Consider the following 25,022-nt stretch of genomic DNA (forward strand, 5'->3'; position numbering starts at 1 on the left):
TGGAGCAAAATGGGAATGTTAACAATTTTAAAACAGTCAAATGTCAAAAGCTGCGTGTAAGTCAGACGTGTTCCAGTATGAAACTTATGAATGGCAGCCATGGGGCGTGTAAACTGTCCTTCCCAGTTTGCATTCAGTTCAATATGTTTGTTCCTAAAATGCAGTATGAAGTGTTACATCTAGAGTTTACTGAAGAAATATGAGTAGGTGTATAAAATTCAATTATATCTGCTTAATCAGATCACTTTTAGTTACTGCTAAGTGCACGGAGCAGTTGACATTCTAAATGGTGAATCATTGTTGGCAAAGTGACTTTTTTACATTTTGCTCCACTTCCTGCGTCTGGCAGCTCCATGGCCCGACACATGATACTTTGTTATCCAGGTCACAGGATATCTGACTTATTCTGTGGCTTTTTGACCTGGACTTTGTATAAATACAAGCGAGCATGAATGAAGCATATTCCCTTCATGTGAGCGAGAAACAACGCCGCTGTTTGAATCTATTTAATTAAAATGCTTATCATTTTCCAGATATGCACAACTCCATTTTGCTACAGTATCATTTTGAATGGCTCCTTTCATACAAGGCATGCATCTTTTAAGCATTTTTACATTTAAAAAGAAAGCAACAGGAAAGGAAACAGGTTGAAATAAAATACAGTCCTAATGGTAATAATCCTCATCATATAAAACACTGATACTATTCAAATCTAATTGTAGTTACATCAATGTTTTGACCTGTTTAACTACTAGGATATTGATCTGGCTGCATAGATGAAATGCATTTGCTCAGGCTGTTTTTTTTTTTACATTGAGCATCACAGAGCTGGAGTAGCTCATCAAGCCACTGGGGGAACCTGCCAACTCTTCTTCTGATCACAAAAAATCTTTATAATGGCTTCTGGATGATCAACAATGCTTTCATAGTTTAACATAACACAACTCAGACTGTTTATATCCTGCTGTGTGTGTGTGTGTGTGTGTGTGTGTGTGTGTGTGTGTGTGTGTGTGTGTGTGTGTGTACATATAGCCTGCCAAGGGACTTCAGATGAATATGAGCCTTTTGGCTAAATCTGGCATATTTATGTATATATTAATCATATTTAAATGTCCGTTAATATGCAGTGCCTATTAGATAAACAAATCTAAATAAAAACCCGGCTCTATGGAATATTAGGGATATAGAATGTGGCAGGGATCCATTATCCTACTTTAGTCAACATAATCTGTGCTGCATTCAAGTGTCAGACACGTACAAACAGACGTTTCTGGAAATACACAGTTACTGGCATTTCCCATTTACAGTAAACGTCACATACAATTAGCCAGCATTATTAAGAACCAAACATACATTTGTTGGCCCTGTATAATTCCTCGTGCGGTGTGTGTAAGCCTGTGTTTTGCTGCTGTGTCTGGTTCGGGTTAAGTGCTAATTATATGACAACGAGCTCAGCCCAACTAGTTTGTAGCCCGGAGGAAGCACAATCACCGCTGACTGTAGTTTCCTGTCCAATCGCTGCAGCACACAAGCCTAGTGGGAGTCAAGAGGAGAGGGACCGACTGCAGGGGGGGACTAGTCATCTCACAACTTCAACCTCCAACTCTTTCAGTAACTTTAAAGAAGTTGCCTACTCGGACTTTGTTTGCAGCAACCAAGTAAGAAGCGGCATTCCAGACAAAGAGCATAGAGGGAGCTGCCTGCAGAGACGCATCGACTTCCCAACATCTGGTCTGCTGGAGAGCGGGGCGAGCCGGAGAGAGAGAGAGACTTTTAGGAGGCGGAGAGAAAAGTGTCTTCGGTTGAGGAAAAATGCTTTAAATCTGGAGTTTAGAGGGGCGCTTACATGAGCCGAGGAGAGAAGTGGCTGTCCCGTAAAAGTGGCAAGAGTTTGTGGGGCACAGGACGGGGGGAAGGTCGAGAGAGAGAGAGAGTGGGAGAAGTCCACCTGGAGCGGTCAGAAAATGAATTAAACGCCCCAACAACGGCTGCAGTGTGTGTCCCCAGCCAGCGACAAGGTGAGACGTAAGTCAAAGTGTTTCTCCCGCTGTTGTTATTGTCGGATTGCAGCAAGTTGCGGTGCGTTTATGAACACGGGCAGAGCGGGACTCACACGGGCGCTGAGCTCGGTGTGAGCGTGCACAGACTCGTTGTGGGGAAATCAGGGCACAGACGTCCTATAAAGGTAAACAGAATGTGCCCATAATGAACACTTACACCGCTCATGCTCTGTTTCAAAGCAGACTTCGTCTTAAAAGGAAGACTGTATTGTTTTTAAAGCACGCGGGTGATGGAAAGATCAAAGGGGGAATGCGGACTGTGGTGCCTTTCCACTTTTCCAGAAAGTTCTCCAAAGTTTACGCCTCTTGAAAAGTTTATACGTTTCAACGTTTTAGGGTGATGAAGTTGTTACTAAGTAAAGGTGAAGATTTACGGACAAAATCGTTAGGACGTGAAGTTTGCACCGTTGCACAGATATTTGCGGGGCGGCGAGCAGCGAGCCTCGGGAGCGCGCAAACAGCTGTCCAGCTGAGCCGCTCTGGCACTCAGGGCGCGCGCCAAACACACGTTGGCACGTGACGCTGAGTTTGTCCGCTCTGATTAAAGCGACCGACCCGTTCCTCGATTCTGATTGGCTCCCCGAAGCCTCAGTAAAGTGGCACATAAACACACACCTGTGGCCTAAATGCAGGCAAATATGTGAGTTTAAGAACGAATTGGCCATTTAAAAAAAACAATTTACTTTAATATGGCACAACAACACTTAGTTACTTCATTATTTGAATAAAGCTCGAAATATTCCCTCACTAAGAATTATTTAGATACTTTTAACATGCAAATATTGCCTGTGTATGTTATGTGTGTGCCCAGCTGAAATATTCAAAAACATTTTGAAACATTACATTTATGCATTGTATGCACATTTTTCTGTTAGTCAGCATGACAGTTTATTTTGAAGGAGACATTACGATGATTTAAAGTTGAGTTGTGCAAGTTTTAGGAATGCTTGTGCAGCATTTGTTAGTCTTCCAGTGTATTCATCTGATTTATGCTTTTATCTGGTTTAGATGGCATATTATTGCTTTTTTCTAAAACTAACATTCTCCTCCTATTTGGCATTTTTGCTTCTTCAGGCTCACTGTTTGGCCCCTCCACCTCCTCCCATAAGAGCCAGGCCCATGCCCATGGATGAGGAGAGGAGTGTCCCTGCCATCTCCCTCGAGCCACCTGATGATGGGGACCCCAGTTTGTCGGCCCCGAAGCTCAGTCCAATTGTGACCTCGACGACAGAGCAAGTCAACGGCTGCACAAGCACAAAGCCTTGTCCCAGTGACGGTAAGAGAGGTTCAGAACGGCAAATCAGCAATTGGCAGTATTTAGGCATTTGTGTTCCTGTGTGAATGTGTTGTAGGGCGTCTTCCGGTACTGTGTGTGATCAGTTCAAACTTGCCTTGAATGAGCAAGTGTTTATAACAACCCGGTAACTAAGTTTATTTGTTCTTTGTTGTATTCTGGTGTGTGCGTGTGCCTATTAGCGTCTCTGTGAGTTATAATGAAAGATGACAAGAGAAAGAAAGTAGAGAGATTAAGCCATTTATTATGAGGAAGAGGAGCTGGTGGATTAGTGCTGACAGAGAGGAGCTCTCCAAGCTCTTTCATGCATGTAAACCTCATTATGGTGGGAGGTAGACCAGTATTTGTGTGTAGTTGTATGCAACACATTTTCCTTTCTTTACCGTACAACAGGAGACATTCAGAAGGATTTGATTGTGAAAGTGTATTTCAGTTCATTTTCTGAAACTGAATTCTACTTTGTGGTGTACTCATTGTTGTGTTTAAAGCCTTAAAAGTAGTAATCACTAATGGTAGGGTTGGAAGCTGTCTCCCGCCAAGTTTCAGGAAAAGCACAGTGTGTTTTTGGTGCATGTCCCAGTCATTCATTAGGTCAGAGGTCACTGCCAAAGACTACAACCATGTGTTGAGGTGATAGGAGATTGGTATATGTGGGGGACAGGCCGCCTCGTATCATGGATGATCTGAGGGGTCAGGACCAACGCAGCTCTCTGGAACGCTAAAAGGCGGCAATGGGGCTCCCGGGAATTTGGGAATGAACTCATGACCCCTCCTGCCTGTGTGATCGGTCATGGTAAGACGTGTCTGACAATGACAGAGCGCGGACAGGAGGATGTGGAGCAACTCGAGGTGGTCGTGGGGTCGGGTGGTCCGTGTGAATCACCCAGGATGAGCTTTGAGTTCCCGTAAGCTTCCATGAGAAAGCCACAGAACTGATCAGAGATGCAGGTCATTAGGTAATTAGGTTAGGTGTGGTTAACAGCAAGTAGGTTGTTGCCATGTGAACCAGCTCCAAAAATCTTTGTGGTTAGTTTTTTTACTTTTTTTATTTTCAAAGGCAAGTCTGAACGCAGTCTGGTATCATTATTCCACTGAATTTGTAATAACATAATCTACAGACACACACACACATGTCCGCGTTCTCTGTTTGCTACATACAACAAGGAGTGTAAGTAGATGAAGTAGATTGAATGATAACACTCAGGTTTAAGAGGTTTTACAGTTATTAAACAGCAGACTTGTGCCTGGACACGTTTGTGGCTGTGCTGATTTTACCTGCGCTCACTCTTCAGGAAGCCAACAAAGTACAACTGTGGCTTCTCCCTCTAAAGTTAGACTGTACGTCTCGCTGACTGGTCTGGCGTGTGTGGTTGTGTGTGTGTATGTGTGTGTGTGTCTAGGCACTGTAGGTGAGCCAGGGTGGGGAGGAGAGGATTGGTTAGACTGCCACAGAGGGCAACAAGGCCCTGCTTTCAGCACTCTGCTTCACCCCTCAGTCATCCCTCAGCCTGTAGTGTGAGGCTTTGGGACAACACAACAGGTACACATGAACAGTCAAATACAGTTGACACACACACAGGCAAATATACAGCTCGTCTTGCATCATGAATCATACCTTTGCCAAATTTTTGAGTAGACACATATCATGAATATACAAGAAATGCAATGTCACTGTTGTAGCGTTCTTGTTTTGAATTCTACTAGATTTGAGTTGTCATGGATGATTTTTCATAGCTTGAACTCGGCTGTTTGGGTCAGATCCAAATAGTCTAAACTAAGCGCTGACCTGCAGCCTCAGCGTGGGAGCCAGACAATCGCAAGGCATTCAATGAATCCATTGAGAGCTTCAGCGAGCTGACCTCATGGACACTCCAGAGTGTGACAGCAGAAGTGATTGACGCTGTGCTCGGCGGTCATTGAGCGAAGCGGCATGTTGACAGATGTGTGTGCGTCTCACCGCAGCACACAGAGCATTCCTGCCTATTTATCTAGGAGCATCTCAGCACCTCATGCTCGTCACTTTCTCACCTGTCTCTCTTCCATTCGCTCATCTGTCAAACTATATTTACGAGTAGATTATTGTGTTGTTTATTTCTCTTCCTGAATATATGTTGGTGTGTTAAGCGATGATCTTTAGTGCTGGATATCGACACTGATCTGCTGATTCAATCCAATTTGATTCCTGATTGGATTCAATCTGATCTGAATCTGATTTGATTCAGTTCAGTTCAGTTCAATACTGGATGATTTGGGCTACTTGAGATTGAGAATTGAGAATTAAATCATAATACATGTTACACACTGTCAAACTAAAAGAAATACTGCTTTATGCTTAAAGATAAAAAAATAGCAACGTTCTTCTTCTCAGCAACTATCTTCATTCATTTGTTTTGCTTTCTTGGCACAGGCTTTGTAGCGTAATTGAATGCCTCAGTAAATGGTCCCTAAAGTTGGCTGCGTCACAGTATTCTGAGTCATATATTTGGCCTCAGGTTCACTAAATGAGTCAAAGGACGGCTATGTTGGTCAAACAGGCTCGTCGGAGTAAGTCGCACTGTCACACATGGGGACGTCTGCTGGACAGGAGGACCATTCAGTGTTTGATTGATTCTCTTTGGTGCTCTGTCTATACATCGGCCACTTTTCGTATCTTTCTTCTCCTCTCAGGGTCTGCGTATGGGAAATATTTCCACCCCTCCCTGCACTTGTCTGTCTTCCTCCGTCGCAGAGCGTCTGCATGTATTTGCCTTCTCGTCTCTTTCCAGTGCTGTAGGTTTATAGAGGTTTGCGTCCAGTTTAGTTCCTCATAGAGATCGAAATAAACCGGAGCAATTTGAGGCGTTTTTTTATAGCATATTTGAACTACGAAAATGGGGAACCATTTTTTTCCCTCACCACCTCGCAAACATTTAAGAAACTTGCAACCTGCTGCCACTCTGGTAGCCTTACCCTCTCTCTCTATCCCTCTCTCTCTCTCTGTCTCTCTCTCTCTCTCTCTCTCGCTCTCTGTCTCCACCTACCCTCTCCCTCCATCACTTGCCAATTCTTAACTTAAGAATAGTCTCCGGATCAGCAGCACAACCCCTGTCATAAACTGTGCTGACAGCTCACGTCAACATGATGTGATATTACAAACTAGAGAGCAAAACGTCTGTCTTGTCGAGGCACTTGAGCCAGGGGCCTGTTATGCTACAGTGACAACAAAGATGGAAAGCCCTTCATGTGGGTGCTTGTTGTCTATTTCGATAAGTTCAAGACCACAGTGGGAGCAGAGAGTTTCAGTATAGTTTGTGTGCGTTTGCAGCGTGTGCATCTGCCTGTGTAGCCTTGGATTATGGGACAAGATCTCTGCTTATTCATCCGAGTGTAATTCTGTTCAACTGTTTTCAGGTTCATTCCCATGCGTTCTCTGTGTGAATGTTTGTGTGTGTGTGTGTGTGTGTGTGTGTGTGTGTGTGTGTGTATGTGTGTGTGTGGCCTCGTGTTGTATCCTGAAGTCACGTAAACACCATAATTACATTGAAATTTACATAAATTGACTTATGCTTACTTTGAGTAGCAGACACGGATTATACTGTTGTAAATCAATTTATTCAAGCATGTAAACGCGATAATGGGAGTAAGCCGCATCCATACATGCATTCCCTCACCTGGTGGATTCTCCCTCATACACAAATTGAGTAACCCCTTGTATATATTTGGCGAGACGCAAATCCTATTAATTCCATTCACGTATACAGTTTACACACATTTTTGAGAATATAGTACACACAGGGAATAATGTACCACTCGGTTGATAAAGCAGCTGCAGTTTCACAGACACCAGAGCGATCTTAGAGACAAAGTAGCACAATTAAATTTCTCTTAAGCCTGTTCAACAGCAGACAGTTTTTGTCTTTAATGAGCTTACACTGCTTCATTCTCTCAGTAGCTATAATCTCTAATTTTGGACATATTCCAGAGCTGCACTCTCACAGCGGGCGCGTGTGTGTGTGTGTGTGTGTGTGTGCGCGCTCTCAACCTTTGGCCAGATTTCAGCGAACAATTGTCTCTTTTATTCTCTTCTAAGTGTCTGACTGTGTGCTCGTGCAGTTGTGTGTATGTTTGTTCGGAGGTACAGAAATCAACATAGCAATCATTGGAGCTTTATAGTTCCTCTATTGTGTCCTTCTCTGCGGCTCATCCTTTGCCCTGGACAGAACCCCAGCGGTTGCGTGTGGTTTCAATCAGTTCCAGTCATTACTGTTGGCCGGAGAGCTACTACTGCTTCATCTCATCTAACTCTGCTCTGTTGAACATTATCTTGCTTGGTTGCTCTCCAGCTCTTCTCATTTCTCTCTCCTGTTATTCTCTCAAGTCTTATCTATTTCTATATATTATTGTAGATGAGTCACAGAGTCACAGGGGTGTGATTGTGCATGAACTAGTTTGTGTGTGCTGAAATAATGCATTGTTAGCTATGATTAAATGCAGCACACACAACGGTTTATTGCGTGATGACAATGTTCTGTTGCTATGTGATAACGGCACTTTATTAAGTGGGCAATTGTGTTCATGCCTGCGTTATTCTGCTTGTGTGTGTCCGTGTAGGTGAGCGCTGTGTGTATTAGTGGGGCTGTAGAATGTGTGTAGGGGCTCTAATCTCTACCCCTCAAAGAGCAGGCTGTGCTGTGTCAGGTCATATCATGGACTGCTCATATAGCCTGTGTGTGTGTGTGTGTGTGTGTGTGTGTGTGTGTGTGTGTGTGTGTGTGTGTGTGTGTGCGTGTGTGTGTGTGCGCGTGTGCGTGTGTGTTTGCGTGTTTGTATTGTATTAATGTTAACCTTCACTCTATGTGAGCCATATGTGTTTGCTTTAACCATTAAAGTTGTGTTTACTAGGAGAGTAACATTCCTCTGGATTGCCCCTTCAGCGTTACTGACACGTGTACATGCACCAAACTACAAAAGCACACCCATGAGTGCACAGACACACATAAACACACAGTCACGCATGCACAAACAAATACACATACCCACACTTGTAAACAGAGAGCCAGAGCTCCTCAGCAGCTCTTGATTGCTCTGGTCTGATTTGAATTAGAGGCTCATCTTTCTCAGATCTCAGAAATGGCTCTGAGGTCGGGCGGTTTGGTGGTTTGATGCTGATGCCAACATAGAATTGGTTGAAGGCCTGCTTGGATGGCACTGGGGGTTTGGTGGGGATGTGTTTAGCTCTAACAATAGCGGTTTAGAACGTTTACAGAGGGGAAAGCTTTGACTCAGTCACAAGTCTTACACACTTTTAACCCATGGGACTCCATTGGCAGTGTAAATGAGTGTTAATGAGAGCACATAAGACACTACTGAATCAATACATGTAGGGATTCATTTGGCTGATGATTAAATGCAAACTAGCTAGGAATGTGCAGGTATATAGGTATTCCCTTAATATTCAGATAGTTTAGTTAGTTAACAGGGCTGACTTGACTCACATTTTTACACCCATGTTGTTTTACTTCAGAAATGATATAACAGCAATTCAATTTGAAATGATGAAGATGTTTTTTTGTTGTGTCATGGCTCCTTATATTGGAGCAGTCTGTCCTTTATATGCCTGAAGTTGGCCGACGCTGTGTTTAATGTGGCTTTAATAATGACATAATTACCTGTCACAGCAGCAGTACAGCTGAATGGAATACAGCAGAAAAATGCCACTTTAAGCACTTCTGTTTAGGTTATATTAATGACATGTCTCAGTATTTCATTTATAAGTGATTCACTGATTTTGGAATGTTGACCATGAAATTGTAATCCTTAATTACAAATGCATGAGTAGATGTATGACTGGCTGGCTGGATGGATAGATGGATGATACGTTTTTATTTATTTATTCATTTTTCACTGAGACATTCTTTGGGACACTGTTATGAAACATGTTTATAAGAAAGCAAAATGGGGCTGGAGGATGAATGGATTGAAAAATAAATAAACATGTGCACTGCATGACAGTGACATTGGCTTTAAAACAGACACACACACACACACACACACACACACACACACACACACACACACACACATACACACATGTATCTCAAAAGTAGACATTTGGCAGTGCTGAGGGCAGCAGTTCTCACTAGTGGCTTTCATATCTGAAGCCGGCTGATTGAGACTAATGGATACAATATGGATGACTTGGCCTTAAAAATGGCTTCCACATGCAGGAGACAAATATATAGTGTAGACGAGAGGATGCTGGACGAGGGCTAGGACTTGATATGGGAAGGTGTGTGTCTGTGTCTGTGTCTGTGTCTGTGTGTCTGGGTGTAAAGCATGAAGAAGAAATGGAAGAGCAGGAAGCACTTTCCTCCCTTCAGGTCGTGCAACATGCACAGAACTCCAACTGCTCTCAATAATATTCACAAATACACACGTACACAAACATATGAAACCGAAGGCAAACACAGATCCTCAGATGAGTAAGACACTGTTCCTCTTCATTAGGATTAAACCACCTTTACATAACCAAGCTATAAAGAGCAGGAGCACTCAGAGGAGAGTTAAGATGGCTCTGCTTTAGCCTCTGAGTATTAGTACACGTTGCTTTGAGGTACTTAGGTCTCTACATGTTGGTAGAAGGCTGGCAGTCTCATCGGTTCCCATGTTTACTTAGCTACACTAGGATTTGTTGCGATGCTGTAGTATAAGAATATTTCAGAACAATTAAAAAAACATCCATATTTGTGTCAGTTGTGATAAATAAATCAAAATTCACTGTACCAGTTGGCACCATGTCCGATGCCTGGCCCAAAGGCTCTGTTGATGCACAAGAAAACCCCAAGTCAAACCTTCGCCATTATGAATTGTATCCAACTATTGTCAAATATGTATTGGTAGCAAGAACGCCACAGTCAAGCTCAAAACATCCAGCAGCATTAACATCCTCAGAGTCTAATGTTCATGTCAAACACTGAAATATCAAACTGAAGCCACCAAACCACTCATGGTGATACGTGTTTGCACAAGCAGCAAACTATAAACTGACAAACTCACCGCAAAGTGAGAACAAAACCTTTCATTGCAAAGCTGTATTGTCTGCAGCATTTCAGGAGGAAGGTTTAAATCTAAACCCAGGGTGGATTTAGAGTAGAGGAGGTCCAAGCCACCAGTGTGAGGGGCAGAGAAACCTTGACGTGGCCATTTTGGCCAAGCTGGCAGGATACACAGTGTGAACACAGTCGTTCCCTCTGCAAAGTCTTCACTCGCAGGCGTTACACACAGACTGCATTGTTGTATCAGAACAAACACACATACGACGCAGTGATATAAGCAAGACCACAAAAAACAGGATGAAGGTTTAATCAGGGGTTCCGTGCCTGCTCATCCCTACTGAAGACGCCACCAGGCATAGCATACGTTGCCTCCATGGCCACCACACAGCTCTAGCCCAGTCACTTGCGTCCGTCCCAGCAAACCCAAACCACAACTGTGCCCCTGTGTTTACAAAATCTCAGCACAGACACCAGTGACATGTGAACATTGTGCCCGCTTTAGCTGCTGATGCCGCAGCTTGGCAGCTCGCTAACAGCTTGCTAGTACTAGCTAGTATGTTAGCTAGCTCCTAGCGTGTGCAGGATCTTGCAGTATTTGATAGCAAGCTAGGTAGCATGGGCTTAATGTAAATAAGAGTGTTTCCTACTCAATAATGTGTTGGAATTCAAATTTCTTAACAACATTTTGAGGCTTGCATGGTCATTGGATAGCAGGTAGCAGCTCTGTTATGTGAATGAGTGCTCAGGGAAATAAACTGGTGATTATTAGCTTATCTGGGTCGTGCTAATGACTTCATCATCTTGCCTGAACCGATGCTATTGGCTGTCTAACTTAGAACAATTTGAGGTTCTGCTCATTCTTAAACAAAAACTGCCATCTGTCTGCAATAGTGGATATTGATCCCTAAAGCTATAGAAGTTGGCTCACCCCTAGAGAGCACGTTTGTGTTGTTTTTTGTGGTGGAATAACAGCGTCTGTGTCTGTTTGCTTTTTTTATTTACCCCAAGCTGCCATGCTTAGATATTCATTCCGCAACTCTGCCTTACACTGCATGTGTGTATGTTTAACTGTATAAGTTACACAAAATATGTGAGGGAATGTATTTGTAAGAGAAGAGAGGGAATGTGAGAGGCAGGGGACAGGAAAGAGAGGACAGATAGAGAAGTGAGCTAGAGCGGATAGAGTAAATAAACATAGCCGGGAAGTGTTGAGTCCACGTACAGGACGTGGTTTGGACCGTGTGTGTGTGTAGAGTGTGTGTGTGTGTTTATCAAACCCAGCTGGCTCCCATTTGCCTAGGAATGAGTCTGCACCTCTCAGAGGCCCAAGCCTGCCCTGCTTTGAAGGCCTCTGTGTAGTGTGTATGTGTGTGTTTTGCTTTTATAAACATTATAGCATGTGTGCATCTGTGCATCTGTCCATAATAACAGTTTCATTAGAAGACGGCATAGAACCGGCGAGCACGTAAAACACCCAGGCACATATTTACTGTGTGTAATACTATGTGTACGTCCTCCTGTACACACTTAAAACACACGCATATTTACACTCATACACACATGCTCACACTCACACACACACACACACACGCACACATGCAGACTCCAGGTTTCACAAACATGCACAAAGACCCCTAAACAGTCCCGAGGGGTTGGATTTAACTGCTTCCAGATGCAAGTTCAGGACACAGCACATACACACACACACTGACAAAATCTTCTGCTTTGTTGAAGTCAGCAGCAGTACTCTGTTTAAATTAATTAAGAGCGGATGGATGGGAAGTGACACGGCAGTAGAGACGTTTACTAGAACAGAGGGAACTGCTTGTTGCTGATACCTGCAAACTGTTGAGTCAGAACTGAAAACTGTGAAACTGAAGTTTCTCCACATTATTAAAAGCTTCGTCTGATATTTAGTTGTTTATGTACTTGTGTGTTTGTTTCCAGATGTGGCCAATACCTATACTGAGCCCCTCATACTGAGGTCAACGGTCACCGCAGAAGGGTTGCCAGGCAACAATGGGCATAAGTGCAACAACACGAATAGCCTCTCTCACACGGAACTTGCAACGCCCGGCAAAAGTATTACCTGTGAGTAAACACAAGCGTGCACTCACACACACAAACGCACGCACACGCACACGCACGGAGGCAGTCATGACTGTTTTATTTCCATTACTGATCACTGGTCAGATGAGTCACACTGTCCTGACCTTTAACAAAGCGCATTTACACACCCTGAAGAAATAGGTCAGACGCCACAAATATCGACATTGTCAGCTAAGTAGGTTAAGGGTCTGATTTCCCAACACAAGTGAGTCTACACCCAAATCTCCACACTTGAAATGAAACATCTTTCTTCCTCCTCCCTCTGCCGCCCCACATGTTTCCCCCCTTGCTTCGTTTTTAAGTGGGGCTTTTACGGTATTTGACGTGAAAGTGACTGGAAATGTGGATTTGACTCGGCTCGGCTTTTTCAGGCCTTATTTCATGATTTAGGATACATTTTCGAATGGATTGCAATACTTTCCCAATCCTTGATTTTGTTGCTGCGACATGGAAATGCACCACTGTTGCCCATTTGACAAAGCTGGTTAGTAGTGGCCCCCATACTGGTGCCCTACACCTCCATCCAGAATCATATCACAATCAGCCTTCCTCTCCTTTTGTATTATCACCATATCCCTCTGTCTTATTCTCTCTCTCACACTCTCTCTCTCCCCGGCGTGCAATCGAGGGCTCCCTCCAACCGCCTGTGCGAGGGCCAAGTGTTACACAAGTACGCTCTGTCATTACCCCACCACACATATTTTTCTTGCTTTTGTTCCAGTTTGAAATAAGTAGAATCTTAACCTAATTCCTGATCTAGTTCTACGTTGTCGTTCCTCCGCTTGAAAGCAGGAGTTCGACAGAAATAACACCCACAGAGGCTTTAGCTTATTGTCTCAAAGCGTGGCCGCTAACCTAAAACCACTGTAAAAATGCTCCACAGAGGTCTAAATCTGTTTTTCCTGTCTTTCAAAGATGGAGGGATGGCGAATGTGAATGAGTGATGGATGGAGGGAGGGAATGAAGGGGTGAGAAGACGGTTGAGCAAGCTGATATGTGAGCATGTGTTAGATTACTAAGAGCCTTTCTTTTTTCCTGGAATCGTTGGCCAGCCACGGGTGACGCATGTGCACATACACACACACACACACACACACACATGCAAAGACACACAAACGTGTCCTGTCGTAATAGCTAGTTTGCGGAAACTGAATAACCAGGAGTTCAGTCAGGAAATTGTTATGCAGTTAAGTAGGTGTGCGAGTGTGTGCTGTCTCTGTCTGTGTTTGTGCCTCTACCTGTCCCATGGCCTGTCTATTTTCAGGCCCAGGCTGGGAAACTGAATAGTGTTGGGTCTTATCCCTCGTCTCTTTCTCCCTCCCTCCCTCTCTCTCTTTTATATCCCCATAAAATCTATGTGAAACCCAGCAGCTCCATATGTTGTGCAGGGAGAGTTACGCAACTGGGTTTGGACAAAATGTACTGCTATATGTGCTCCAATCTTCTGCCTCTCCAATCTGAATTCGCCTCCTCCCTTCATCCTCAGCTTCCTCCCACCGTCAATTTACACAATTGTGCGTTTGTTCACAACACTTGAACCACAGACTAAATATTGCTGAGGTATAAACTTTCTTCTTGTTATTCTGTCCTCTCTGCCTTTGATGATCTGTGTTACCTTACCATGTTGTAAGTGTGCGTCAGCTGCAAGCAATGAATCAATCATCATCCTATTCTTTACAGCGCAGACAAACTATAAAACCGTAATGACTGAGTAAAGTTTGCGATGAGGTCACGGCTGGTGCGACATTTGTGTTTGCGCCTGCGTACAATCTGTGTGTTTGCAAGCGACAGCAGAAACAGAAGTGAAAACAGAATATTCTGCAGCCCGTGTGTTCAGTCTCGCAGTGATGACATCATAGCTGCAGTATGCGCCTGGCCCTGAGCCTGTGACAAGCTGTCTGAGAACAATGCGCAGAGCTGTTCACATGTGTGTGTTAGATTGTGAAGTAGAGTTGGGGGTTGTATCTCTGTCTTTCCAGCAGCATGCACTTTGCTCTATTATGATTGGAGTTGTACACTCACACACGCACACTCACACAGCCTCCTCAGTGATGTCATTCAACACACACAGCCCTGGCCCACTGCTGTCTTTGACGTCACAGGCACAGCAGGATACACTTGTTCACAGATGTTTAAGTACTCACACTCATTCAGACCCATGAGGGAATTTATCAGCAGGATCAAAGCAGCACCATGACGCCTCCACTTAGTTGGGCTCTGTGTTTGCATCCATGTGTGTGTGTGTGTGTGTGTGTACAGTGTTTTGTTGTGCGCAGTCACTGTGTTGTATCCTCAATCTCTTTTTCCCTCCATCTGTCTCCTTCACTCTCCGCCTGTTTTGATAGCTGTGACACAGAGCTGAGTGTTAGAAAGGTGAGCTGTGTGTGCAGTGATGTCACACAGGTCAGGTCAGGGGTTGTGTGTGGGTGAGATGAGTGTGGCTCCATGTCATGTTTTTTCTCTTGCCTGTCCACTGCCTCTCCTCCTTTAGTCATTGAATGCTTGTACGTCCCGCCTGCTTTAATGCTTGTACACTGAGTTTCCATTCATCTGTCATGTAAATTTCATGCAAACCTTTCAAGTGTTGCAGAAAAAATGAAAAGTGAATTATGTGGTTTTCCACACGCCAGATTGAAGTGAATAAACAGGGTTTCAGATTGACAAAGAATCCTTAAGAAGGATGGAAGTCTTTCCAGAATTTATTAGTCTTGGTTAGTTGTTATTTTTCATTTGCGTCAGCTCACGATGGCCAGATTTCATTTCTTCCCCTGAACCTAAAAACTAAGAAATAAGAAAATATGAAAAATACACTGACAAATGGAAGACAAAGGTGCTGCACATACTTGAGTTGTTTGATTGTATTTTATATTACACAGAATATTACATGTATATTTGCACTGTACTAAGTTGACTTTTCTTTTGGTAAACAGCAGCATAGGTTTTGTTATATATGTAGTATTTGATTGTTTAGTGCAGCTTGATTCAGCAAGCAAAACTGAGCAAACTGAACAAAAGCAAACTGAAACAACATAGATTTGTATCATAATATCTGACAACCACAGCAAGTTCTGTAACTGTCTACTCTATATGAAGTATTTAATTGTCCAGTACATCTTGATTTAAAAGAGAAAACTGAGAATAAAAACTAATGAACAACAGAAAAACAAGCTTCAGGTATTTTGTGTGTTCAGAAGAGCAGTTTGCAAATTACTATTTTATATGAATAGCAGGTCTCTAGGTCTCTAGTTTCCCGGTGATGATTCCCGTGTCCTCTAATACTTCAGTGTAGAGTTTTTCATTTCTACACTTTGGTAGACGTGCTGCTCTCCACTGCACCCTCGGGGGCCAAAGCAAGCTCCAACAGCTGAACCTAAAAAGCAACATGTCCTATCAACACACTAACACAAATCAAATGCCTGTCTGCCTGCGTCCACACACACAGCACGGGGCTTGTTTAGTCTGACGCTGTGCTCAGGTGAAGTATGTGATGATCGGACCTCTGACAAAAACCTTTCACCGTACTTACAAGAGACATACAAGTATGACATGAATGAGCACAACGTGTGTCAGCATCAGGAGTATTCTAATGCTTGATGCTCGGAATGCTTTTCCAGTCCCAGTAAATAAACAAGAAAGTGTGCAAGCGACCATAATCATAATGTGGTATTGGGGAAATAGTTCTGAATGTTGAGAAAAGTCGTCAGTGATAATATGTGTACTTGTGACATCATCATGCTATACTGATGTCAGTGTCACTATAGGCTGATGAATCTGCGTCTGTGTCTCCTCTCTGTGCCGACTTTGTTTGAATGATGTTGGGAGTGTACTTTGGTTTTGCACCCATTGTTATAGATCGTTGAGTGAATTCAAAGTAACCACAACAAACCTTTTAACTCCAAATCCCAGCGCCAGTGTTTGTGTCGCTCACACCTCATTTTGAAGAGGCCGTTCTGTGACTCACTAACCACGGCATGATTGCTGACTGCTTGCACATGGCCTCTTCGAAAGTTAGAGGTTGTGTGTGTGTGTGCGCAACTAAAGTGCACAGCAGCCAAAAGTAGAATTGGAGAATGTGGGAAATTCTCATTGAAAGCTGTTTTTAAAATAACATTTTACAACACTAACTTATCATTTTCCCATTTGGGCAGTTTTGGTGCTTGACACTAAGGCTTTGGCCCACATTTAAGCAATCTACATAGGAAAACCCAGTGACAGCGGGTAAGATGTTTCTGGGTGATTTGTAGCTTACCGATATATTACAGGCACTTCCCCCCTCCTTTTGTAAGTCAAGTCAAAACCACATCATTATTTCGGTTCATTTTCTGGCATTTATTGCTTATTTCCTGCTGACAAGAAACACATTCCACCTCTCAGCGTGTCATTTAATCCATTGTTAACAAAAACACAACTCTCTGTATGTTTATGCACGGTTAAGCCATCCATACATTCATCCATCTGTCCACTCATCCTTTCACCCTGTTATTTTTACTAATGACTTATTCTGGAACCACGCTTATGCCGTTAGATTTCTCTCCCTCCAGCATCGCATATTTACAACACGTTCCATCATTTTAGTATGTTAACGCTTCGGCCTATGTGGGCAGACAAAGTGCACGAGCGGAGACGGCACGATGAAGCAGCTGGAAGTGAGACAGACACAGTTCACAGTCGATTCGGTGACTCATAGCAGCGGAGAGAGAGAGAGAGAGAGAGAGAGAGGGATGAACAGCAGCTTTCTGGTCTGAGAGGGAGGTGTGTAAGTACAGGGTAGCTGAGAGACGCCAGGAGAGGAGGAAGGGGTGGAGGTTGTATGTGTGTGTGTGTGTGTGTGTGTGTGTGTGTGTGTGTGTGTGTGTGTGTGTGTGCGCGCAGGGCGAGGGGGGTGTTTCTACATTCAGCCGGTGGGTGACTCACTCATGCTCATTCACTTGCCAGACACACACACACTCATGCATATGCACACAAACTTATGTGCGCACACACCTACATTCACACAGAGGTTGCATGCAAGCCCCCCCCTCCTCAATGGTCAACAGTGGAGTGGTAGCGACACACACACACACACACACACACACACACACACACTATGATTTGCCAGTCTCATCAAGTTAATTCCACGGTCATTTGGCTCTTGATTTGTTGTTATTTTTACCCAGCCTTCACTGCTGAGTCATTGTGTTTATGAGTCACACCCATGCATCACTTAGGCCCCAAATATGCACCAGCAGAACCCATTTCTCCAACTAAGCTCTCTTTCTCTCACTCTATCCTTCCCCTTTACTTTTCTGATTCCACACAAAGGATCCTTTTGTGTGTGTGTGTATGTGCATGTGTGTGTCAGTCTGCGCGTGTTCTTGCATGCGTATATATTCGTCTGCGAGTGGGTATCGCTTGCCTAAGCACCAGCTCTGTGCGTGCTGACTCTCTCTATCTGTCTGTCTGCCTGCCAGATCCGCCTATGTACAGTCACACACACACACACACACGCACACACACATACATACACAAGCAGTATGAGATTTGATCGCTTAACACAGACCTAGTGGGAAAGCCGCATCCCTGCCTTCTCTCTCTGATCTCTCCTTCAAACCATAAATCCACGCTGCCCAGTGCAGGGTGTTACCATAGAAGAAGAGAGGTGGAGAGAGGAGAAGGAGAAAGCGGAGAGATGGAGGGAGGAAGAGAGCAAAGAGGCAGGTATTGACTTTTGACATACTTAAAGAGGAGAAAGCGTGGCTCCTTCTCACTGAATCTACACATGTACTCCATTCACAATGCACACACGCACGCACACGCACACACAGACACACACACACACACACACACACAGCCTCACACATCCTCACACACTGGCCCAGCAGTCAATGCCAAACATCTGGAACAAAGTTAGAAAACGCTGAATGAAAGAATCTTTAATAACGCTGGACCGGTTGTGTGACCACGGCGACCGGCCAATCAAAGCAGGCTCGGTCGGGTTATCTGTCTCCGGGCGGTTATCGCACGGACGATTTTTATGGACAGCCGTGTTTCATTGCTAGAAGCTCAGGACCACACTCTCGACGTATATATGTGTGTGTGTGTTTGTGTGTGTGTGTGTGTGTGTGTGTGTGTGTGTGTGTGTGTGTGTGTGTGTGTATGTTCTGCTTTGATTTTCTGGGCTCCGTCTCTCTGCCCTGTCAAATCTCACCAAACCTCTCAACGCCGTGCGCTTCTAGGTCAAGATAATATTTAGGGCCTCAATAGGATTGTATTAAATACTACCATAATATATAAAAAACAGGCGTCCATTTTACTTTTTCTCCACTTTTCGGGGGGTGTGTGTTTGGCTTGGCAGCAAAGGTGAGCTTTTCACTGCCTCCTTCACTCCGGCAGGGTAGTTAGTCCTTGGTGACACTTGGAGGTAAAATATACCAAGTGGTACACTGAGCCAAGATTAACAGATGTGTGTGTGTGTCAGTGTGTGCTATGTACCGTATGTGTGGGTGTGTGTAGGTACTGTGTCCAAACTGCATTCTTTGAAAAACTCAGGTACTGGATAGATTCATGTTTCCTCTCCTCTTGCCGCTGTTTTCCTTACCCTATCTTTTGCTCTCCATCTCTTACGTGTTGTGTAAGAGTCTAGACAAGGAGGGGTCAAGGGTCACCTCAGTAAATACATGAGCGTTTTACCTTTGGGGTGGGTTGAGTAATTGGACTCAGTTTCCCAGAGCCTTCCTTCCCTGTGATGCTGCATCAGCAAGTCTCCACACACACACACACACACACACACTGAGAGGGGCCTCAGTCCTGCCTGCTGCTTGCACACTGTTCAGACTTGTTATGCACACACGTGGGCAGGCATTCTGCTGCATGTACACACACTCTGACACACACACAACATTTGTACCATGCTTGATGTAAGACTGTGGTTGAGGCTTGAATTTGACACAATTGCCAATTCATAGCCACATCCTGGACTTTGAGATTGAAATAAATAAAAAGTTCTTTGTTTCAGCATGTTGGACCTAAAACACTCTTTTGTGGATCTTCTCCCCCAGGTCAGCCTGCAGCCAGATCCACACCTCTCCACCACACCCAGCCATGCCGAACGCAGCCCGGCAGCCAACTACGCAGCGGAGCCAAGCACCACACACACGCACACTCCCCTCACACACACTGTCCACATCACGCGCACACGCCTCACACAAACGCACTCCACTCCAACGGGGTCAGGAACGGGGGCCCTCAAGAGCACCCCAAGCTGGGCTCGCTCCCCAGAGGAGGCTCGTCCACCTCCTCCTCTTCCTCAGCAGGACCCAAGCACACCAAGAAGTTGCAGTCCAACCCCTCCATCACCTCTCAGAGCAGCAAGAGGAGCAAGAGCAGCTCCAAGAGCAACAGCTCCCAGATTCCCACAGAGGCACAGGACGGTGAGACTCTTTGAGACAGAAAAATGTGTTTAAATAAAGTTCATCAGGTTTGATCTGCTGGTCCCACTCAGGTTAATAGATCATTGTTCTCTGGTCTTAAGATAACATTGAGTTCATACTATACAATAAAATGAATACACAGCCTAAAGAAGTAATTTATTGACCCCAAGAGCTTTTCACAACTATGACAGTAAAGAGGTTCTGGGTTCTAATCCTGTGCCCTGGTCCTTTCTGTGTGGTGTGTGCATGTCTTGGTTTAACTAGGCTGTAGATCTGCAGTTAAGCCATCCTAACTTTGAGGATAGATAGATATTCTCATGGTCCTCATGTTTTCCTGTCCTGTCTCTCTGCCAGTGTGTCTCTGCTGACCTCCATCTCTCTGTCCTCTCCAGACTGCTGTGTCCACTGTATTCTGGCCTGCCTCTTCTGCGAGTTCCTGACTCTGTGTAACATCGTGCTGGACTGTGCCACTTGTGGCTCCTGTGCTGGCGACGACTCGTGCTTCTGCTGCTGCTGCGCGTCAGAGGAGTGCGGTGACTGCGACCTGCCCTGTGACATGGACTGCGGCATCATCGACGCCTGCTGCGAGTCTGCGGACTGCCTGGAGATCTGTATGGAGTGCTGCAGCCTTTGCTTCTCCTCCTGAGACCTCAGACGCCACCGCCGCCACAGGGGGCAAAGTAGATGTCGACTGCACATTCCTACAAGCCCGGGAATGACTTCAACTAGTGTTTTGTCAGTCCTGCAGTGTTACACCCAGTCTGTGTTGCCATGCCGTAGCTCATCTTGGGCTCTGTGGTTCACACTAGATTGCTTGGCTGGTTCGACAATATCTCTAATGTTTATAACAGGGTTTGCCAAGCAACAGAAGTCCTTTATCGATCAAAAGATGGGACAATACCCTCTCTTGCTTAATCCCCGCTGTTGGTCAATTGCTAAGCAGCCGGGTGTTTGCTGCAGAGTGTGTTCCAGCTGTGGTCCAGGAGTGTGTGCCAGGCTGAACAGGCTGGGCCTCTGGACCCTCTCTGAACACACTCTTACAATGGAGCCCCTTGTGCCTTCTGAATAACTGGAGTTCTCCAAGCATGAAAAATGACCTCCAAAGGCAAATGAGAAAATGGCTTCATTTAACCGGATTTTAGTGTTTCTGTAGATAAGAGTGGTGGCATAATGGGAAAATGGACACTCAGATCTCAGTAGAAATGTAGTCTGTCCTTGGCAAGGTTAAAGTCTTCCATTTCTACGGCCTACGTCCGCTTTTTGCAATGCACACAGCAGTCGTCTCAGCTGTTGTCTCATCTTAATTATTAAGTACTACAAAGAGAAAAACACAAATGTCGGCTAGTGGCAATACGACAGACATTTCTTTTCTTTCTCGTTTACTTTTTTTGTTACATTTCTTTTCTTATTACGCATCTGACTTAAAGGACAAAGCATGGTGAGGAAGTCGTGTGTCCGCTGGGAGACGGGTCCTGCTGGACATCACGGAGCGGTCGACAAGCATCTGCCACGGACCCAATCTCTGATCTTTAACATGTGAAGCGAGAGCGTGCTTGATGAAACATCTCTCCTTGGTTAATGTTTCACATCCTGTTTACTTCTACATGTAGTTATTGATGAGCTTCAGCTGTACTCAATGAATCCGTCCTCGTCTGTACGGTCAGAACCGTAAGAGGACCGGTAAAGGGATTGGGAGGCGTCATCTCCTTTCTTTTCTTTTTTATACACACATTTCATTTTTCATTGTCATTTCTTGCTATGTGAACAAATGGCCTGGGCTCAGCTTAAGACCTGAATTGTCAAGTAGATTCCTCGCCTTTACCCAAATCTCTATTAATCCTTGTTTTGTAGATTTGAGTTAAGATATTTGCATTTCTCCTCCAATGTGAAAATCACATTTCTGTGTTATCAGGTTTCGCCGGGTGCTCTGGAAAAAAGCAGACATTGCTCCACATCTAATTTAATTCCCTGAGTGAAAATCTCACAATATTATGCTAAGTTAGATCCATATGCTTGTAGTATGAATGGTACGCTTTTGATAACAGGCCCCGCACTTTCCTATGCTCAGACGCATACCTTCTCCAACCCAATACCTCTTGAGATGTCACCTAGATCTGTTATGCATTTTAAACTGACTTGATACAAATCTCTCTCTCTCTCCTGTTTGATCAAATACTGTTAGTGCAATCCTTTTTCATGGAAATACCAAAGAGTTTCGCTCGTACTGGACCTTAGTTTCAAAACCTATAATTACATGTACATATAAAGGGGTTTTGCTATGTTTTTATGTGGCTATGTTGTTGAAACCCTATTTTTAAGGGCTGAACTCTTAACACTGTTTTACTGATTTTGAATATACACTAAAGCTGTAATCAAACACCAAAGCACAAAATCCACCTTTTTTGGGATTCCAGCTAATGCAATTGAGAAGATAGTATGAATCTTCACGTGATCTTACAGCGATGTCAGACGGAAGACGGTTCACATATTGGGGACTTGTTTATTGAACTCAACCGAGACCAAAATCCTGGAGAGGCCTGGAAAAACACCCGATGCAATTCTGTGGGAGATTTATGAAGGGAAGAACTGGACTTAATAATGATAAATAGATGTCATAATGATGGTGTGTGTTTGCGATTTGCTGCATGTTTCAACTGTAGAGTGTCCGACGATAGAGCTGGGGATCTCTGTCACCAGAACAGCCAATCACATGTCAGAACTCTCACAGATTGCACTCTGGATGAAAGGTCACGATGCAATCACAGTTTTGTTTTGTATGACTGGAATAAACATTTTGACCTATATTTTGTGCTATATTAGCTAGTTCCTATTCTTCCCTTTGCTCTGTAAATAGAGTTTGTTGACAAAAATACACACACACACCTGGCTTTTTCAGTGTATTTCCAGCCCTGAAGCTGGGCGGGGTGTGTGACACTATGCAGATGAGCCGTGTCGGTGACTGGCTGGAGTTTAACACATTTTGATGCAATATTTAAGCCAAATCCAAAAAGTGCTATTTGGAACTAACATTTCTACAAAGACGAGGGCCCAGCAATATCCACAAGGTTTTCCAGATTTGGAATTTTCCAGGTTTTTATGTACTAGGAGGGCCGACTTATGTTGTGTGTTGAGTGTAATACGAGTGATTGGATGCTGTGGAGACGATGGCAGTGGACAGAAACAATGCTGATTGGCTGATCTGGAGACAAAGATGCTCTCTCAGTCTGACGGGACAAATGTTTCTCTTGGGATTGTTCAGTTTGTTGTCTGTTTGTTCCACTTTCAGTCCTTTTTTTTGTCATGAATACTGTAACTTGTCTGTGAAGGTTGTCAGTCATCCAGTAAAATTGGATGTCTAGCTGTAGTAGCTCTAGATAACTGGATTTGCTGTTTAGTTTTAAGAGAATTCACTCATCCAAGTCATTTCTTCAATTCTGAGCAGCAAGTCCATTTGCCTTGACCTTCTGCTGTTACTGTTCTTTCCTCACAGCATTCTATCATTGTCTTGTAATCTTCTTTTCAGTTGGAATTTGGATATTTGATGGATAAGGACTGGACCCCTCTGCCCGTAGCCTGAATGTTATCTTAGCCCAGTCGAAACGTTACTAGACTGTTGTCCACTATGATGTCATTTTGTTTACATTACCCCATTTAGTGTTGCATTGATGTCCTGGATGTCACAGTACAATGTGTTTGTTTAATACAGAATAAACAATGTGAACTCCAGGCTACATGTGAGAATCGCTTCTTTATTTTCACTTACTATAGAATCTTATGAGACTTCAAATGTCCATCACCATATCCCCACCAATAATATAACCCTAGGATTTACTACAAATTGCAAATCAACCATTGAAGCATCGCTGCTTCTTCTAAAATTAGTTACCTCGCTACAAATTCTATTCACACAGAGTAAAATGTGTTACGTTAGAAACATCTTTCTGCTCCTTCCTTGTCCTTTCTTTGCCCCTATATATCAGTCACTACTTGAATGCTGCTATGTGGCTGATTTAGAGGAGAATACGACTGTTAGAGATAGTTTTCACCATTAAAGTGTCTCACTTAGCTCCCTGGCTCATAAATCAAATCATACCTAAACTGATAGGTATGTTCAAGCACGTAAACTCTAGCCACCCCAGACTCTTTTGAAAGTCTAACAAGTTGGGGGCTGTTTGTACGTATTGTGGCATTTCCATTGTCTTCAGGTTAAATAGAAATGAAATTAGACAGAGATAGGACCAATGCAGTATACAATATAGGTGTTCACTACTCATGTTTGATAATAAACTAAGCATTTTATAGACGTACAGTAGTATAATTCTTTCTTATATTGTTTATAATTGCCCTTTGCATTCTTCCCTGGCTCATTATTTCTGCGTAAATACATCATGCAATCATCTCTTGCCATTTGATTTTCAGTTAACTCCACCAGATTAGCTGTGACTGAGCAGAGTGAAGCAGAGAGAAAACAGAAAAAGCAGCACCAACTGGGCTCATGCAGAACAGAGCCCTTTAATGTGTTTTTTTAAGGCTTGCCAAAGTCTTCTAGTAGGAATGCATGTTTAGGCCAATACATGGATGTGTGGAGAAATGCACGGGACTCAAACTGTGGGAGATTTCCTGCTTCTTCTACCCCTAATCTTCCCTCCCTCCTCTTCTTCTTCTTCTTCATTGTCTGGTTCTGTGTTTCATCTTCGCGGCGGTCATCCGTAATGGCCTGTGAAACGTTGTCTACTGTACACTGTATAAACTGCACTGTGTGTGTAGTTGTGTGTGTACTGTCCATGCAGTGTGAGATGTAGGCCAGACTCTGTGTCTTGTAGTCTATGTGTGGAGGTCACTGATAAGAGGCGCAATGTTTGGCCCTGAAGCAGCTGCTGTATGTGTCTGTGTGTGTCCGCTTGTCTGTGTGTGTGTGTGTGTGTCTACAAAGAGAGAGACAAGTGTGTTTCTGAGGGAGGCAATTCAACTGACTCAAGTCAGACAGAGAGGCAATTCAAGCGTCTCAGTGGGAGTAAAGACACAGAGGACATCTCTGGACATCTGCAACTGTTTTGCAGGAAGCCATGCTGAAGTCGACCCTTATTTCCCTTTCCCTGCACAAGCACACACACAC

General features: G+C 44.0%; 1 protein-coding gene across 2 annotated transcripts; it reads left to right on the top strand.

Moving 5' to 3' along the window:
• The first annotated feature begins 1,532 nt into the window (after positions 1 to 1,532).
• On the top strand, positions 1,533 to 23,237 carry mdfi (MyoD family inhibitor). Of its 2 annotated transcripts, none has more exons than XM_076143494.1 (5): positions 1,533 to 2,025; positions 3,135 to 3,336; positions 12,336 to 12,479; positions 19,535 to 19,906; positions 20,299 to 23,237. In XM_076143494.1, exons 2-5 carry the CDS (start codon positions 3,180 to 3,182, stop codon positions 20,550 to 20,552), a joined length of 927 nt encoding a protein of 308 aa, XP_075999609.1. In that variant the 5' UTR covers positions 1,533 to 2,025; positions 3,135 to 3,179; the 3' UTR covers positions 20,553 to 23,237. The 2 variants fall into 2 exon arrangements, with proteins under 2 accessions (XP_075999609.1, XP_075999608.1); XM_076143493.1 differs by having other exon boundaries at positions 1,533 to 2,018.
• Positions 23,238 to 25,022: the final 1,785 nt, after the last annotated feature.

Source organism: Genypterus blacodes, unplaced genomic scaffold (genome assembly GCF_046128005.1).
Source record: "Genypterus blacodes isolate CSIRO-AG114 ecotype Tasmania unplaced genomic scaffold, CSIRO-AGI_Gbla_v1 ptg000025l_1, whole genome shotgun sequence".
Taxonomy (NCBI): Eukaryota; Metazoa; Chordata; class Actinopteri; order Ophidiiformes; family Ophidiidae; genus Genypterus; species Genypterus blacodes.

Coding starts and splice junctions, on each gene's coding strand:
- mdfi (XM_076143494.1), top strand. CDS start 3,180: ATGCCCATGGATGAGGAGAGGAGTGTCCCTGCCATCTCCCTCGAGCCA. Junction 3,337..12,335: donor AAAGCCTTGTCCCAGTGACG/GTAAGAGAGGTT, acceptor GTTTGTTTCCAG/ATGTGGCCAATACCTATACT. Junction 19,907..20,298: donor TCCCACAGAGGCACAGGACG/GTGAGACTCTTT, acceptor TGTCCTCTCCAG/ACTGCTGTGTCCACTGTATT.